The sequence below is a fragment of the Bombus fervidus genome, chromosome 9 (genome assembly GCF_041682495.2).
Source record: "Bombus fervidus isolate BK054 chromosome 9, iyBomFerv1, whole genome shotgun sequence".
Taxonomy (NCBI): domain Eukaryota; kingdom Metazoa; phylum Arthropoda; class Insecta; order Hymenoptera; family Apidae; genus Bombus; species Bombus fervidus.
Window position 1 is genome coordinate 8,090,921 of NC_091525.1, and position 17,418 is coordinate 8,108,338.

Sequence of the window (17,418 nt, forward strand, 5' to 3'; positions counted from 1 at the left end):
TATCTCACAAAATCCTACGTATCTTGTAGATGCTAGAAAATTTTTATGGGACAAGCAATAACGAACACGGTCCAATTTCAATCCGAAATCTATCATCCTGAAACCTACGTATTCATCGAAATTCATCGAAACTTTAATCGAAGAAAAAAAGTTGCAAAGTCATTAAAAAAAAAAACTTCTACAGATCGAACTTCACGGTTTTATACAGTTTCATAGATTTATATAACCGCGGAAGATTCAAATTTCACAGAATTTGGCCTAATTTCATTCGAGTGTAAAATCTACCGCGTCAAATTCTGGGCGCCTGTACAATTCGCGAGAAATTGGAATTTCTACGAGTAAAATAGGCCCTCTAGCTAACTCGATTTAATCCCAGTCCAAAATCTTATGCATTTATATATTGCAAATTGTGGAAGATGAAAATTTCTACAGGTCAGATACCATTTAAGGTTATACTATAACTCGATCAGCTGAAAATCTACATCGCCCAAACCCGATATAATCTTTAATCGCGAGAAGTCACAAATTTTCTTCGCGAGAAAGTTTTTATTTCCCATTAGCGGAAAATTGTGGGCGCGGAGGAAACGAGGGGCCAAAGTCGAGGACGCGGAAGAGCGAAAGCCTGTTTCCACCGTGACACCAAGATGGCGTCGAGCCGCTCTCCTCCATTCTCCCGGCTTAAATTCACAATACCACCCCGCTACGCTCCCCTTTACGCTTGCCCTCTCCCTTTTTTGAACCGTGTTACGCCCATGGAATACGTAACGCGACGCCTGTCCGTGATATATGCACGTAATGCATCTGGATCGTGCAGCAACACGCACCACTTTATACGAGCTTGTGCATGCATACAGAGAAACAGAAGCACAGCACGCACCACCCTAAAATTCGCCACCCCTCGATCGGCTATTAGCATATGAAACCTCTCGTTACTCGCTCCTGCCCCTACTTTTTCGTACGTTTCGACCATTAAGGGAACGAATAAAGGCCACTGCGCGTTCCTCTGCATCCATGGAAACTGGCTTAAGGCCTGCTCCGGAGGTAGATGTAGAGATACTTTGGGAATTATGGGGTGTGATGGACGCTGATTTGTGAAACTAGTCTCGGAAACCGGTGTCAGATCGGTTTCGTTGCTGTATGAAGTTTCTATGGTAGGCTGCAAGGTGAAGATTGATTTAAGTAGAGAGGAGGTTAGGTGGCAAGATAGGATCGAAAGATGGTGGAAACGGGAACTTAAGATTTACGGGCCCTTGTTAAGGCAGATTACGCCTCGAACGCTTCTGCGATATTATAGATGAAAAGTTTTTGTGTTGAGTTTAGAGCGACGCATTTTAGGTTAGCATCAAGGTAAAATCTTATTTCGTTTAGGTTAGATGTTAAATCCCTCCACCAAATTTGATACCGTATCTATTTAATCGGCGAACCATATAGAATTATTTTTAAGAAAAATCTGCAAATTGTGTCATAGTCATTTTCCTTTGATTCCTGACGTTAAACTTCACATGTACCTCCCTTTAATCTACCACTTTATCGAATTAATTAATTGACTGACATGATTGTTGAAAAAATCCTTCAGTATGGTGTCAGAACGCGAAAGGGGAATTTTTACATTTTTTCGCGATACTCTGCACAAAATTTCAAATTTTGCTATTAAAACTCGCACAAACATGCCCTTAATTTCCCACCCAATTATCGAAATAATCGAAGAATAATGGAATTGTTCAAGAAATTTCTCTCAATTGTAACAGAAATCGGAATCGAGACACGAATGAATCTTAAAAGACTTGGAGCATAATATAAATTGAAAGAAATTGAAGAAACTCAGTGACATTGTGCACGCAGCTTTAGATGCAGTGCGTGAGATAGCCGCGGAATTTTGTCCACGTTCCCGATAATTGAATAGCCGTTCTTGTTAAACGGAGTAATTTGATGCCGGCTGAACTGCTTCGCGCCCTTGCATCCGACCGCGTTGTAATTACGGTTCTAATTGCCGGGTAATTAGCCACGACGCACGGTTCGACCGTGCCTAGCGGATCCTTTACCTGACGCGAGTTTTCATTTTTTTCTCCGTTTTCTGTAAACCGTTTTGACGGAAATAATTGTTCTCCAGCGGCGAGATGCCCATCACCTCGTCTTCTATTCCTACCCCTTTAACTTACTAATTACCGATATTTAATTGCACAACATTCGATATGATCACAGCCAGGCTCCGTGAAATTGCACGAAATCCATCAAATTTCGATTTTCTCTTCTTTTATGGCAGGATCCTAATTTTTTTAATGAATTTGGAAAGATTTATATCGAGACGAGTAATTCGCCTAACGTAAGCTAAGGATTGAAATCGTTATCGAAGTTATAAACAATATATGACGATTGTTATAAATTTTTGTTCTCCAGAATTTATATTCAATTTAACAGATCGTTATTAGAGTACGAATATTTATGCAAATTCCTATATTTGCGAACAACGAGAGAAACTTAAATACTTCATTCGAAAGTACTACAGTAACAGGATTGTGAGTAGGTGAACATTTTTCCAGCTGCTATACGTCAGTGAAACGAAAACTGTCGATCATCTGTCATGCAAAGATTATAAAGAATTCACCGAGCTACTACACGACATAGATATAGAACACAAGCTTTTTAAAAAATCGTTTAAGTATTTGCTTGGAATTAGGATTACGATTTGTAAAATTACCTTAAACACAGTTGTAACAACATTTTATCCTACACATTTATTACAACACAACATCATCGTCCATTGTAAAATATCAAAGTACCGATTAATTTAAAAAAACAAAAACGTTGAACGTATATCAAACATGCAGCTAAGATTTAATTCTTTGCGCAAAAATGAACAAGCACGCTTATCTCGCCAATATGTTTCGGATTAATTAAATAACAGAGAATCGTTAAAAATTACAACTAAAATTATAATTAAAATTAAACTTCTTCGATTTATTACCGATCAACGTATACGTTTGTATATTTATGTTATGCACCTTTTTACGTAACTGGAGTCGCGTGTAACGTTCTATTTAGTAGCCGACGAGAAGGTAGCGTCAACTGACGTTTAATGCAACTGGCAATAAGCTCCACTTTCGGCTAACCTGCTATGTGTGGGAATACTAGCACGGGAGAGGATTAAAGTTGTTCGAAAGTAGATTATCAATATAAAATGTTTTATTGAAATCTTACTCAATTTCGATATTGACAACTGACTGAAGGATATGAAATTCTTCGGTAGATAACTGACTCTTCGATAGATAAACGCTAATTAATTTACTCGATAACCAAACGGTAAATGTTCTCAAATTCAAACTCAAACTCAAACTCGCACTCAAACTCATACTCCAAACTAATGCTGACTTCTTTGAGTCGCTACATTTATATCCGCCGGAGATGAAGAAACGTCAGAGTTTTTCTTTTGAAAATGTTTGGGAAGATCCCGAAACATTTGTTCAACTGCCGACTTTGTTTACAATTTAAATCATCATAATATCATTATAAAAATATAATAAAAAAACGTAGTTAGATGAGTTTTCGCAAGATATAGCTTTTAGCGGCTTTAACTGCCTTTCACTTCAAATATTGTAAACATGGTTTCGAATAAACGTTTTGATTATCTCGGTTTAAAAGAATTTATCAATTTTACTTTCGCGCCACGAATCGCGCGGGTCGCGGGACGCGACACGCGTAAAGCTTTCCCGAACGAAACAGGGTGGGACGAATGAGAAAGGTTTAAAGAAAGGCTGCAGCGAAGAATCGGATATTTTACTTTGAATATTTTATATACACTTGCAATCGTTGTGCATTTTCTACGTACTTCGAGATTTCCCATAAGTGCGTAAACATTTGCGGTCTACAAGGTTCTACGTAATGCTTCGAATTACTATCGATTTAATATAGGATCAATACTAACACTGTGCGACAAAAATATGGAGCGCAAAGGGTTGATTCTATGGAATAGACGGAGGATGTTACCTGCGTTTCCGTCAACGAGAGCGCCTGCGCCAGCTGCTTCCTCTCCGCACCGACGACGTAGTGATTTTTCTCGAACGCGTGCTCCAGCTTGAGCAACTGACTGGGGCTGAAGGCCGTCCTTATTCTCTTCGGCTTCCTGAATGGCTGTAGAAGAAAGCCTGGTATGTCGGGGCCTGGAACACGCGCAAGAAACCCATGAATTAGTCAGTGTCGCGATTCGACGTTTAACTGGAATTCCCTTTTCCTTCCTTTTTTAAAGGAGAAATTGATACTAGTCAACTTTAAATTACTCGGATCTCTCTCTGCTCAATTTTTATTGGAAAAAATTTCGACAATTATACACCGCGGCGGAGACATTGATAAATATTCTACAACTTTCTCAGATGATTTGAAAGCCTAGGTCAGTAAAAAAAAAATTTGGCTCGAAGATAAACGATCCAGTTCTCTCGTGGAAGATTGAATTGCGTACAGACTGTATATTAACTTCTGCTACTTAAATTAAGCACGCTATTACGTTACTCAAGCTCTTACTTCTAACTTGGATTCTTCTAACTTGGATTCTTCTAACTTGTACAAAATTCCCATTTTTCGAAGATACCCACACTACAATTTCCATTCCATGTACTTAACTGCCCAGGTACCTTAGAAATTCTACTTCTATTCATAAAATTCAAAAAGTCGGAAAATGAAAGGTAAGAAGATTGAACGTAACAGAGAAAACAGAGAACGAAACACCAGGAATGTAAAGAAAATACAAAGCACAAGGAATAGAAAACTTGCAAGAACAAAGAAATTTTCGACGTAACGAAAGAAAATGTTGTATTACATTAGATAACGCGATTCAGGGAAAATTCATTAGGCGGCAATTAATTTTTAAACGACGCTCATCATCGACGTTGTCCACGCGTCGTCACGAACGAACGACACGCAAGCTTCACTCGCTCATAAAGAGTCAGTGAACAATGAGGGCGGGGAGGAAAGGAAAGAAGAAAAAGAAAATGAAAAGAGGAAAAACGAGAAAAACGGACACGAACTGCACGAGCCGCTGGCTACCTAGAAGTCCGCTCGCTCGGTAATTGAGTATTCCACCTCGAAAGAGTCATGTCGATCGACCGATACCTACGTCTGCCGGAAGTCGGCCGGGGATACTTTGCCGGGAAAGCTCGGGACGATAAATCGCTCGATTCTCTCGACCAGCGGGTCCCAGCTATCCCGAGCTACTTTCCGACCTCGATCGAATTCGATTTCGCTCTTTTTATCCCTTTTCGTTTCGCCAGCTTCCATTCTCGATTATGTAACCGTGATTAATATCGTCGTACGATTCGATTATAATATAGTGACTTAGCTTTCGACCTTTAATATTGTAGAAATCTTTATTATCCGATAAATTAATCAAATCATTAAGTTGAATACGATTGTAGAGGGAAACTTTTTGAAAGTAATAATTTCTATTTGGAAAACGTAGAAGGAGCAAGTTTTCGCGTGTTGGATAATAATTCCAATTGAATTATTAGAAATTCGTGTGGAAGATTATGCGCTTACGGCGAAATCCAATATCAATTCAAGTAATACCTGATAATCGTTAAAAGAGTAAATAAATGGAGAGGAACGATCAGTGTATTTAGTATTTAAGATCAAAGGATATCTGTGTGAATCATCCGGATAAAACTAGCATCGGTGTATAATTCAAATAGATTAAACATCACACTTCAGTGAACGCAAAACTCCTCGTTATTTCTAAATACGATTTAATATAGATTTCGATATAATATAGATTTCTAGAAATTCGCCAACGTCTAAAATCGAATCTAGAGCTTTATACGAAGAAAGAAAAGGAGCATAAATAATTTGCAAATTTAAAACGATGAAAGAAAATTTTCACATTACCAACGCAGCATTTTGTACGATAAACCCGACAGAATATAAAGAATTAAATCTTTCAACGTATTACGTGCAAATAGGTAAATAAATGATTAAAAAAGGAGAAAATAAGTATAAAGTGTGCTATAACTTACAAAGCGCACGATCGATCATCGAGAACCTGTCGATGACTGACAATTGTTGTTTGATCATGCTGCATGATCATGGTGGCATTGTTTACAAGCGGCCAAGGCAAGATCTATCAAGGATATGCGTTTAGACGAGAACCTGAGATCGTAAGGAACGTACGAAGCACGTGGAAAACGCGTCTTATTTAAGCCAGCGCGTGCATACGTGATGTGGCCATTAAAGCGGTCTCTTTTCTACCTCGACCTTCTCGATCGAGAAACGCGCACCATGCGTGCGACTTAAAGACCCAGTTAACATTTCATGCGTTTGCATGGCAATGCGACTCCTCGTTCGATCGATCGGCAGCCCGTGAACTGAATTAGCTCTTAGCTTCCTTTTGTTCCTGTGAATAGCGGCTGAACACGTGTAGCGATTACTACCATCAATTATTTCAATCAATTATTGAAATCAGTGATATTTCCTCTTGTCCTCGAGATTCTATGTCTTTTTATGAATTTACATTAATTTTCCCCTTATTCCTTTCTTTTTACTTTATATCGTATTTTTGTAGGAAGCAACTGGGTTTGCTAGTTCGAAATTCTTCATTCGTTCTTTCTCCTGACAATTGAAATAATGTTATGTTTACTCTAACGCTCGTTTAACGTTCAACATTGACGTTCATTCAAAGTATAAAAGTCCAAAATCTGGAAACTAGCGCTTAAGTAAAAATGTTAATCGATTGTTTTCTCGAAATTCCCTTCGATGTAAAATCTAACGTTGATACAGCGGTTAATACGAATGAAACACGATAGACAAATGAAATGTGACAGGAAAATAAATCCATAAATATGTAGCTTTCATATGATCGATGTTTAGTGTTTTAGATGTTGAATTTTTAATTCTTTGAAATTTTATTCAGACACCAGTTGCAAGATAATAGGTACCCTTCCTTCCATGAAATTACGATTCTACACTATTCGATGCTTTTATCCATTTTAAAGTTTCAAGAATCGCGAGGAACGATGAAAAATGTTCCCGGTATACTTAAGACCACTATTACCAGCTCATTAATTATTCCTTGGTAAGAGGCGATACAACCAGGCAACAACGAGCACGAAGGCCCCGTCGCATTAAACGCGTCGATTAATTCGAAATCCACGCGAGTCGCGATTCGATAATCTATTAATAATTGCAGTTATTATTCGATAACATCTGACTGATCATTAACGTCGTTATTGCGTGAAAAGTTGTTGCACGGATGGATAGAAACATTAATACCTTGGTCGTGACTCTATTTTCCAGAAACGTCACCTTCTGTCGATGCGAACGGACAACTTCTCCTAACCATTCGATGATTAATCGACGATTAATTGAAAGAGAAGAAGACGATCGAAACTTGATAAAAACTAATTACTTTCTCGATCGTCAGATCGTTAACCAACCATATGACGTCTAAATATATACGACATAAATCGATTTCTTATTAATTTCAATTAATGAAATTATTCCAGTATTATATATATATATATATAGAACGTGTGAGATATTTGATAATTTTGAACATGTTTTCTTAGAACCGAGTTATGATCAGAGCATCGAGGCAATGTAATTTATAATTTATCGAACGTAGAAAATGTTTTTGCGTTTTTAGTCTCATACTCTTCTTCGTTCGAATTCATATTTATATAGATTCGCTTAATTTTGAAAATAAGCCTTCCCTTCGTATTTTAACTAAATAAAGCCGATAATGAAGTTGATGATATCGCTGAAACGATTTACTTTATTCTCAGTGACAATACAGCGATACTTTCATGTGAAGAACGATACACGTCACAGATGTTTGATATACCACCACCTCTCAGTGAGTATATTTCGAAAGTTCGAGATGCAGAAACAATAAAAATTACCTATCGAATCAAAACAATAAGAAAATAGTAAATCAGAAATTAAGTGACAAAAATGACGAGAAATATTTTAATATTTAGAGATTGATGCGCACAAAGTCACACGAAATTTGAAACTAGAAACACAAACTATTTTTCCATATCTAATAATTTGCCTTGTATATAAACGGTTAATAAGTGTCAGTCCTAATTTGTAATTATTTATATCGAACACAATACTCGTTTTAATCTCGTTTAATATTAAACGGCTGCTGACTCATAAACAATGCTAATATATATGTAGTATATGTTATAAACATATGTACGTAGTAAATGTACTATATGTAGTTAACTACATAATGATGACATTCACAATGCATAGTTTCTTGGTATCGCAGAGTTATAAGAAAATTATGGTTTAACCTCCTTCGATAGTCGCTATTTACGACGGATCTACGTGATTCTATCTGATAGCGATAGTCAAGTATCTTTGATCGTCAGCTTACGATTCAATTATAGAGTAGAAAGTTTTTTACGCAGATGTTTATTCATTTAAATAGATAGAAGAGTCTATAGCCGAAACACGGTTACTTTACGAACTTTCTACATATCGTCGTGTCTTCTTTTCAGCTCGGCTCATAAAACTCGCAAACAATACCTTTCAAGGATAGATATTTTCTATCTTTCGCAATACTATCATTTTCGAAGAAACGGAAATTAAATAAAGTAGCAATTAAATACGACCAAAAGAGAGTCCACACGATCGATGTTATCGTCGATATTCAGAGTTCTCGACATTATCGTACGCGCCAGATCCTCGAGAAGATCAACATATATATCGTTGCTTGGCACTGATAGTGACACGATTGAAAAGATGGAAATTTTATAAGAGAGATTCTTTAAAATTTAGAAATAAGTTTTCGCGAGACATTTTAACGACATCGACACGGGGTATTCTGCATTATTCGTGAAAGCAGTACGACTTTGCACTTGTGGCGTCACAAAACAAATAAAGAGGAGCCGGTGCTGTAAAACTAAGGTCACGTTGATAGCGGCATACATGAATAATAATTTTCCCCTCTGACGCAAAACTGGCGGAATTATAAATATACCGTTTTACGTGATAAAAGTAGAAACATAATGCAGGCCTTCTATTCCATAAAAGCGAATTCGAAGTTTATTCTGTTGTGTTACTATCAGCGCCAAGAGCCGATATAATGATAATAGAATATTCAGAATCCTGAGTATTGACTACAACATTGACAATAACAATCGTCGTCCGAACGTACTTTTAAAGTTCCAAGCAAAGACCCATCCCCTTTCGCGCCATAAAACTCACAAAATTTAACAACTATACTAGAAACTATTCTAAAAGAACTATATACTAAAATCTTCCATCCCTCGATAATTCACTCTCGAAACGAATAAACTATCCAAAGGGAAAGCACGTAGTAAATATAAAAATCGAGATTTCTAGCCAAAGAATAAGAAAACTTCTCCATCGCCCTCTTTCCAATCGAAAATTTATGAAATTTTTCCAACTGCCCGACCCAAATTCCTCTATTCCAGGATACCCCGCACTCTCCTCAACCCTCAGATGCACGCTACACCTGCAGCCATATTAACAAATCCGCCACGAAACGAACTAGAACCCCGCCTTATCGAGTGTATCGCGGCGGAATTTGCATCGGGTCCGTTTACGGTCGCGTTAGCAACAATTAAAAACGCATTAGCGTCGGGGTCGACGTTTGCTTGGACGATTCACGTAGCTCGGCGAAACGTTTGAAACGCTGTTGGTCGCCAGCTCTAGCGAAACTAAAGGGAAAAAACGACAAAAGAAGAAACGAAAGAGAGAGAGAGAGAGAGAAAAGAAAAACATAAAAGGAGGGGGTAGGGAATCGGGGTTATAATTTGATACGTTCGCGATTTGGTCTTATTTTTGAGTAATTTCGAGTCGCTCTGGGCGGCTCAGCTGCGCACAGCCAAGCTTCCCGTAATTACAGGCCGTCTAGCTTCTCTTCGTCGTTTCCCTTCGCCCTCGTTCTCTAGAACCTTCGCTCCTCGCCCTTTCCTTCGTCCTCTTCTCCTGTTTGCAGAGAACCGGGAGAGACTTGGGACGCCCGTGGGCGACGTCTAGGAAGCGCCTAGAGATTCGCTAACGACGCAACAGGAGAAAAGTGTAGGTCGAGGGAAACGGTGAACGAATGGAGCAACCAGGAATGGCAAAAGATTTTGAAGCCCTTGAAGACGACGTTGAACGAGCAAGACGTTTTGCGGAGAGGAGATACTGCGAAGGAGAAATGTTAACGTTAAATAATGGGTAGGTGTTCTTGCGGAATGATCGCAGTGAAAAACACGTTCCAGAGACGTTTCAATGGAGAAGAATATAGGAAAAGTGAAAGCAGGGATGAAGTTCGTTTTTTGGTACAGTACAGGAAGCGTTGAAGGACGAGTTTTAGGATTCGCAGACGAAAGTGGAGTCTGGAAATGCGTGATGAAAGAGATGGTGTTGAGGAGGAGATTTTTACGTTGGAAAGTAACAATGTTAAAACGGAAAGGGAAGTAGGTTCTTACGTATACAATTTTCTTGGATCGATGACGGAGAGATTTCGATATTTAGATAGCAGAAATAGCAAGATATAAATTGGAACAAAGTTTTACGTTTGCTATCGGTGATAAGAGGACCAATATTGCTGCGATAAAACGGTAAAAGATCATATCGAAGAAGAAATCACATTGTGGATAAAGATGTTAAATCGTCAAACGTGTTTCACATGAAATTAAATAGTAAAGAAAAGAGATGAATGAATGAAAATAACTACAGCCAATAACACAAAAAGGAATATAATAAGATGTTACGAAAGAAGGAATCTTGTAAACTTGTAAAACGTTTGACAGCTTCCATCCGTAATCCATAAACACGTAGATTTAATCTCGTATCAAATATTCCAAGAATAAAAAATTATATGGATATAACAGTACAGAAGTGTTTCTAAGAAACGTCACATAATCTCTACAATCGCGTATTTTACAATTTCCAAACAAGCCTTCGTCAAGCGGTGTGTATCACCAAAAAAAATAAAAAAAGGAGGCCATACGATCGATCCGAGATGAGCACAGGATATCTTTTCGAGGATAATCGCGTCACCATGGACCATTAACGTCACGGAAGACTCATTCTCTGACGAAATATTCTTCGCTAAATTACGCAGTTGGTTAAACAATTAAGAAGCGCCAATTACGGAATTAAGTATGCAAATCAGCTGTCGTATATATAACCAACCGCCTCCGTAATTATGTAAATTCACGAACGAACAATCGCAGCCACCGATATATAACCAAATACGTACACACCGGTTCTTGAAGATATTTGATTATTCACACAGACAACTTTAATGCCCATATCGCATGTTGCATAAAATATTTCGAGATTTTACGAATACTGTAATTGAACACGACTTTCGTGATTACATCGATCATGATTGAAAGCAATACGAAAACCTATAAGAATACGAGATATTTCTTGCAAGTGTATAGGTATTTGTTATTTAGTAAAAAATAAAAATACGTGAGGAATAACCATCTTGAGCATGTAACAAGTGTTAAAGATTATCTCATTGAATATCGAAGTTCATTAATAACGAATAATTGACTGTTTAAATCTTGTAATTTCTATGTATATTTTTAAATGTGCTTTCAACTTTAGAATTATGAAACCAATATGATCATGATAGTCGAGTATCGTTAAAATATTGATGATATTACAAAACGTAGTAAATCAAAGGCTTTTTTTTAACATGCAAGTAAAATACTGTGGAAGTTCTTTACGAAATTTAATTCTACGATAATTCAATTATCATTATAATTCAATAACAAATAATTTATTTCGATAAGCTTCCAAACAACGGTAGTTATATTTTTCACACAAATGTAACGATACGTTGAGGGAACGGAGCTCCGAGTGATTAAATTATTACGTGTAAAATATTGGCAATCCGAACGAGACAGGTTAACGAGTTACGAGTTCTAAAACACACGCCTATATAGTTTCCTATGGCGATTAATCATCCGCGATTCTGCATTCCTGTTAAAATAAAATATCGTCGTTATAGCCAAGCAAATGAGAATGATATTCTCGTTAAGTAAAATATTCAAAAAATTTCCTATAGGTTTTAAGTAATGGCGCTTCTAGTCTTTCATTATCCACATATTAATTTCGATTCCATCGAAACCGGTTAGAAATATGTTGCATTATAGGTAAGTATAACTCGCGTGCATATACGCCAATATAACAAACGACGGAGCCACGGTAATGAGCGATTACTATTTAATTACACGATTCGTTGGCTGCTCGACACGAGCAGTCATCCACCGATACCGGATATCGGCAACGATTTTTCAACGTGCACGGAATTGAAGATGTCGCACCATTTGCATACACGAACGACACTCCTCGTAACGAACGTATCTAATTGCCGTACCAGCAATTAGCGGCATATTTTACATGTGGATAACCACTTTGTTCGCGTCACGATTGCTTCTTTCGTTAATTCTTGCAAAAATTGCATATGCACGTACGCGCAAGTGAAACGTAACTAATTATGGATACACACTCGTATGTCCTATTTACATTTTCGTTGATTTTTTTTAAATGTTGCAACTGTACGTTGACAGAAGCGAGATATATCTTATCCATTAATTATTATATCCTATGTGTGTGTGTGTGTGTGTTGTAGCTATTTCTTTTACTTGGGAAAATTGAGAGTATACGTTGATAGAACCGAAACACTGTCTACTGCTCTTTATTTAATTAAATGTCCTATTTACATCTTCGCTGATTCTTTTTAACGCTGCAACTGTACGTTGACAGAAGTGAAAGATATCTCATCTACTGATTATGTATCCTATACATATTTTCGTTATTTCTTGTGCTTGGAAAAATTGCAGGTACACGGTGATGAAGAAACGAATCGGAATTGTAGAATAATATTTTTTCGTGCGAGACTTGCTAGTTAATAGACACGTGTTATAAGATACGACATTAATCCACTAATGCTTCAAAAAAAAAAACTCAAAAATTCATAATACAATTTTCTAAATAAATTTAGATCTTATCCATCGTTTTCTGTATTTTTTTTTTTTTTTTTTCAGAAAACCACCTCCGTACAAACCTTCTCGATTCACGAAAATTTCGGTTCGACGAAGTTCGTTTGTATCTTTCACCACCCAAGAAACGAACAGAATAATATGTACTTTCTCGACTCGAAAAAACGCTACTCTACTTCGTCGCTCTATAAAACGCAACCAGTAGTGATACTCGACTAGTCAGACAATGCCGATCAACGAGAAGGAAGAAGCGCTCGCACAGTCCAGCCTGCAAAAAAATCAGATCATTCGATTGTTCAATTTGCACGGTGGATCTCTGACTCGATCGCGATCACCGATCGACCGTGACGATTCGCTCAATGAAGACGTCAATCCGATTCACAAAGGAACGAATGAAGTAGAAGAGGGGAGAGAAATATCGCGTCATTGTCGATGGAACCTGAAAGATCAACGACAGAGGCGTTTTTCGATCGGTTCGAAACGATGGCTCGGTCGAAGAAAAAAAGCAAAAAGGAGATAAAAATGGTGGGGGCAAACACATGGAAACACGTGGAACACGCGTGAAATCAAGATTCGAAAAAATGGATGACGGGAAGGCTACCGAACGCCATTGTTGCAGATGGACACCCCATGGTGCGAACGTCACGAGGGTAAACGTCCCTTTAATAACGCTGATTAACACGGTATTGTATCCCGAAGCACTATACCAGGCCTCGATAACGACAAATGGAAACGTTCGCATGATTTCTATTATGAGTTTGAACATTCGCGTCACTTGGTTGCTTTCTAACGCGAGTTCCACTGGGATCTCTTTTAAATTTTAATTCACTGCCTCCGTTGGGGGATGGAGATACATGGGTGAGTGATTTGAATGTCGTCGTTTTATACTGCCAAGATTAAAACGGCGAGAGAAATGGACAAAATTAGGCGCTATGCTAAATCTAACAATTCGATTAATTTCCTAAACAATAAGAAAATCATGATCTTTTTGTTCCAAATGTAATCCTTCTACCGTGTAAAATGTAATTAATATCTACAAAGCAATGTAGAAGCGGCTAAAGTCTATAACAAAATCGTAACAACTTCAATTTTACAGTTCACAAAATTTCAATTAAAGAATATATATTCCTTTATCATGTACCCTACAATTAATATTTCGTACAAGGTAGAGCTATTAGAACATTGCAGAAGCCATTTAAAAAATCCTCCAACGATCCTAATATGCCAGTCAGAGAACACGATATGACAAAAATAAACGAAACTCGTCTGTTGCTAGAAAGAAAAACAAAATTGCATAATCGACCCTCGAAATAGCCAAACACGCATAATCTACGACGATTCTAATAATTCTACTCTATTAGAAGCTTATTTACATTCGAATAGGTATTGCTGATTATTGCTGATCCGTCACCGTGGCTCGTTCAGGACCAATTTTCCAAGAAGCGTACTCTTCTTCGACGCCTGGCGTCGTAAAATTTGCATTTGTAAGCCCGGAACCGGTCGACGATTTTAACGTTTTAACGAAACCACAGTGGAATCGTGCCGTTCCGCGGGTCACATGTTTCACTTAACAAAAGGGTAATTACTCAGAACGGGCTTAATGGTAATTGCTCGTGACTTAACTGCAAAGGCAATTCCCTTTCGTAATATCAATTCTCCGTAAGCGGTGTCGACGGCAGACCAACAGGCGGGAATTCATTCCGCTATCACGTCCATTCCATTTGCGCAACCGCGTATTAGAGGTAATTAGTATTGCAACTGTTCGTTCGCCGTTGGCAGACGTCATTAAAAAATCGCGCCGTGTCAGCTCATTGCGACCAGACGAAGAATAGATACGTAACGAGATTTAACTTCTGTGTTTAGACGTTTTTAACGTGATTCTTCTGTTCTTCGCCAAATCGAGTGCCTCGTTACACGGATATTCTCTTAAGAAAGAAGAAGTCTTTTTTTTGTATGTATAATGGGTATTAATTATATATGTTGAGAGGAAGAAGAGGTACGTAAGACATCTACGGTGTTCCATGCAACTGGGTCAAGATGTAGCTTCAACACATTCACTGCTAATTGAATTTTCATTGCCTATCCTACAGTATGGCTATTAACTTCAAGTGTTTTTCTTGTAAGTGGTGGATTTAGATGAGGGAAATGGGAAAGAAGGTTTCATTATTCAAAAATTTTCCACGGTTTTCGCCATCTATGTAATAATGAGGTCACGAGTGCTATGACACTGATATAACTACAATTCGCTTTTACATCATATGAAAGCTATTGAGGTCAATTTAATAACCTCAATAATAATTGTAACACAATATTGCGTTAATTATCCGAATCAGTGTCGCATCGTCGCTGTCGCCACTAGTTCTTGCAATCGGAAAGGAACTTAAATTTCTGCTTTAAAAAATAAACTTTCCTAACGTCGACTATATACCAGAATTATTTATAATTACTATGTATCGTTACCTCGAAGCACTTTTTCAAAAATGAATGAATGTTCTGCGTAATATATAGCTACGTTTCAAATTACAGCAATAATTTAGGGATAATAATTAGGGATAATTCCTATGTCATGTAAACTACGTAAATAGATGTTTGTTACGTTATCTAAACAGTTCGATTTTCCGAACCACCTCGATGTCCCAATTGTTTCGGATAATTGACGCTTTATTGTACAGAATTTAAAAACTCAAAATAAACTCGACTGTCTACATCTCCATGTTTCATTCGCAGAATAACTTTATATAACGTTTACATAACGATTTTAATATTTCATTATCAAATGTTGTAGGCAGAATTCTACGATAAAATTCAACTACAAAATGCCTCTTCTGCGATAAAGTCTAGTTACGATAGAACGCAATACTGTAATATGCTATTAGATTCGAAGAAATCCATCTATACGAGATACCATGGAATTTCTGTTATCTGAACATTCTGTTATCGGTGCTCTTATTTTTCCTCCATAACGGAGCTTGATTATAGTATAGCAGCAGAGCAACGGGTTATAATAAATACTTAGGCCAATAGTCGTAGCACAGATTCGACAATGTTTGAGTTTTTATGCCCTCTTCACATTCCTGATGCCCTGTGCTTAATGTGCAGAATCTGAACCCGAGGAGATGGAGGAAGTAGCGAGCAATAAAACTACGATTACATTAGCAGTGAATTATAGTATTTACGAATCGACAGCTACGAGCAGTAAAAAATAATCCAACGAACACGCCATTGGAAGTCATTTAAGACAGATACGTTCTAATGACAAAAAACGATCCATAAAACCCAACAAATTACGCTCCGATCACCGTATTTTTTCGCCCGAGAATTTCTAAAAGAAAAGATAATACGACGAATATAAGAAAAAGTAGCAGCGTCGTTAATATTAACGTTGACTTTTAATATCGTTAACAACGGTTACACCTCGTTCGTATTTTTTATTGGCGGGAGAAAACGTTCATAAATCTAAAAAAGAAAAAAAAAAGGAAAGAAGAAAAGAGTTTAATCGCCGTTCCTTTCTAGGAATTTGTGAAACTTGGCTAAAAGGAATGAAAGACTAGCTAAGACTAGGATTGCTGATAGTCACGTGGATTACGTGTTTTATATTTGTAATAAATATTTGGATGTTGTTCTCCTTCGGTACATCGTAAAATATGATTTAAAAACGTAAAAAAATAATTTCACGAATGAGAAATAATTTAAACGCGATTCTTTCCGAATAAAAGGATATCACCGGCAGTCGTTCTCGCTACAATTCATCAACGATAAAAAATTCAGGAAAATAAATTATGAGGCACAATGGAGAGAAGGAACTTAATCGTTAGTTGCTACACTCAACAAATATATTTCCCAGCGATAAAACAGAGATGATTCGAACGCCATTCGTTCAGAACTTACGGAACACGACACGGGAGAACCAAGAAAAAAGAAAGAAAAAAAACGAGAAGAACTTTAATATCATTAAAAATACATTTCCACCGGTTTCAAGAATTACACAAGCGTTATAAAGATCGAGTCTCTGGCTCTTTCTACAAAGTATAGCCTGCATAAAACTAACTAACTCAGATCTAAGGAAAAAGAGTAGTGGAAGAGGAAAAAGAAGTCCTCCTGGCACCATTATGAGCCACGAAGAGTAGCGAAGTCGAGAGCTGGAATAGATTACAGAAAACGACTCGAGAATTCCTTATCGAAACAGTTCCATGACCTTCCTCCCCCTTTCTCCCTGCTGTAAACGCGTGCGGAAGACTGGATGCTAGGGCGGAGGATCCTCCGCGGTAATTACCGATACCGACTAATTGCCAGATAAGCGAGTGTCTACTGCACAAGCAGCGATTAGTTCAACTATGGTGTCAGAAGTTTTTCTTCCGCTTAATTTTCACCTCCGCTTTGATATCTCTAGCTGTCTTCTTATGGACAACGTAATCCGCTAAACGATAATTTTCAACGGTACATATCCTGACTGAAG

The 17,418-nt window shown here is 37.6% G+C and overlaps 1 protein-coding gene across 1 annotated transcript in view; it reads right to left on the reverse strand.

Moving 5' to 3' along the window:
- Nucleotides 1-17,418, reverse strand: part of LOC139990584 (uncharacterized) — a 54,164-nt gene that overhangs the window by 25,610 nt on the left and 11,136 nt on the right. The window contains exon 2 of the mRNA XM_072009985.1: nt 3,985-4,157. Within this exon, the coding sequence (XP_071866086.1) occupies nt 3,985-4,157 (173 nt within the window). The remainder of the gene's footprint in view (nt 1-3,984; nt 4,158-17,418) is intronic.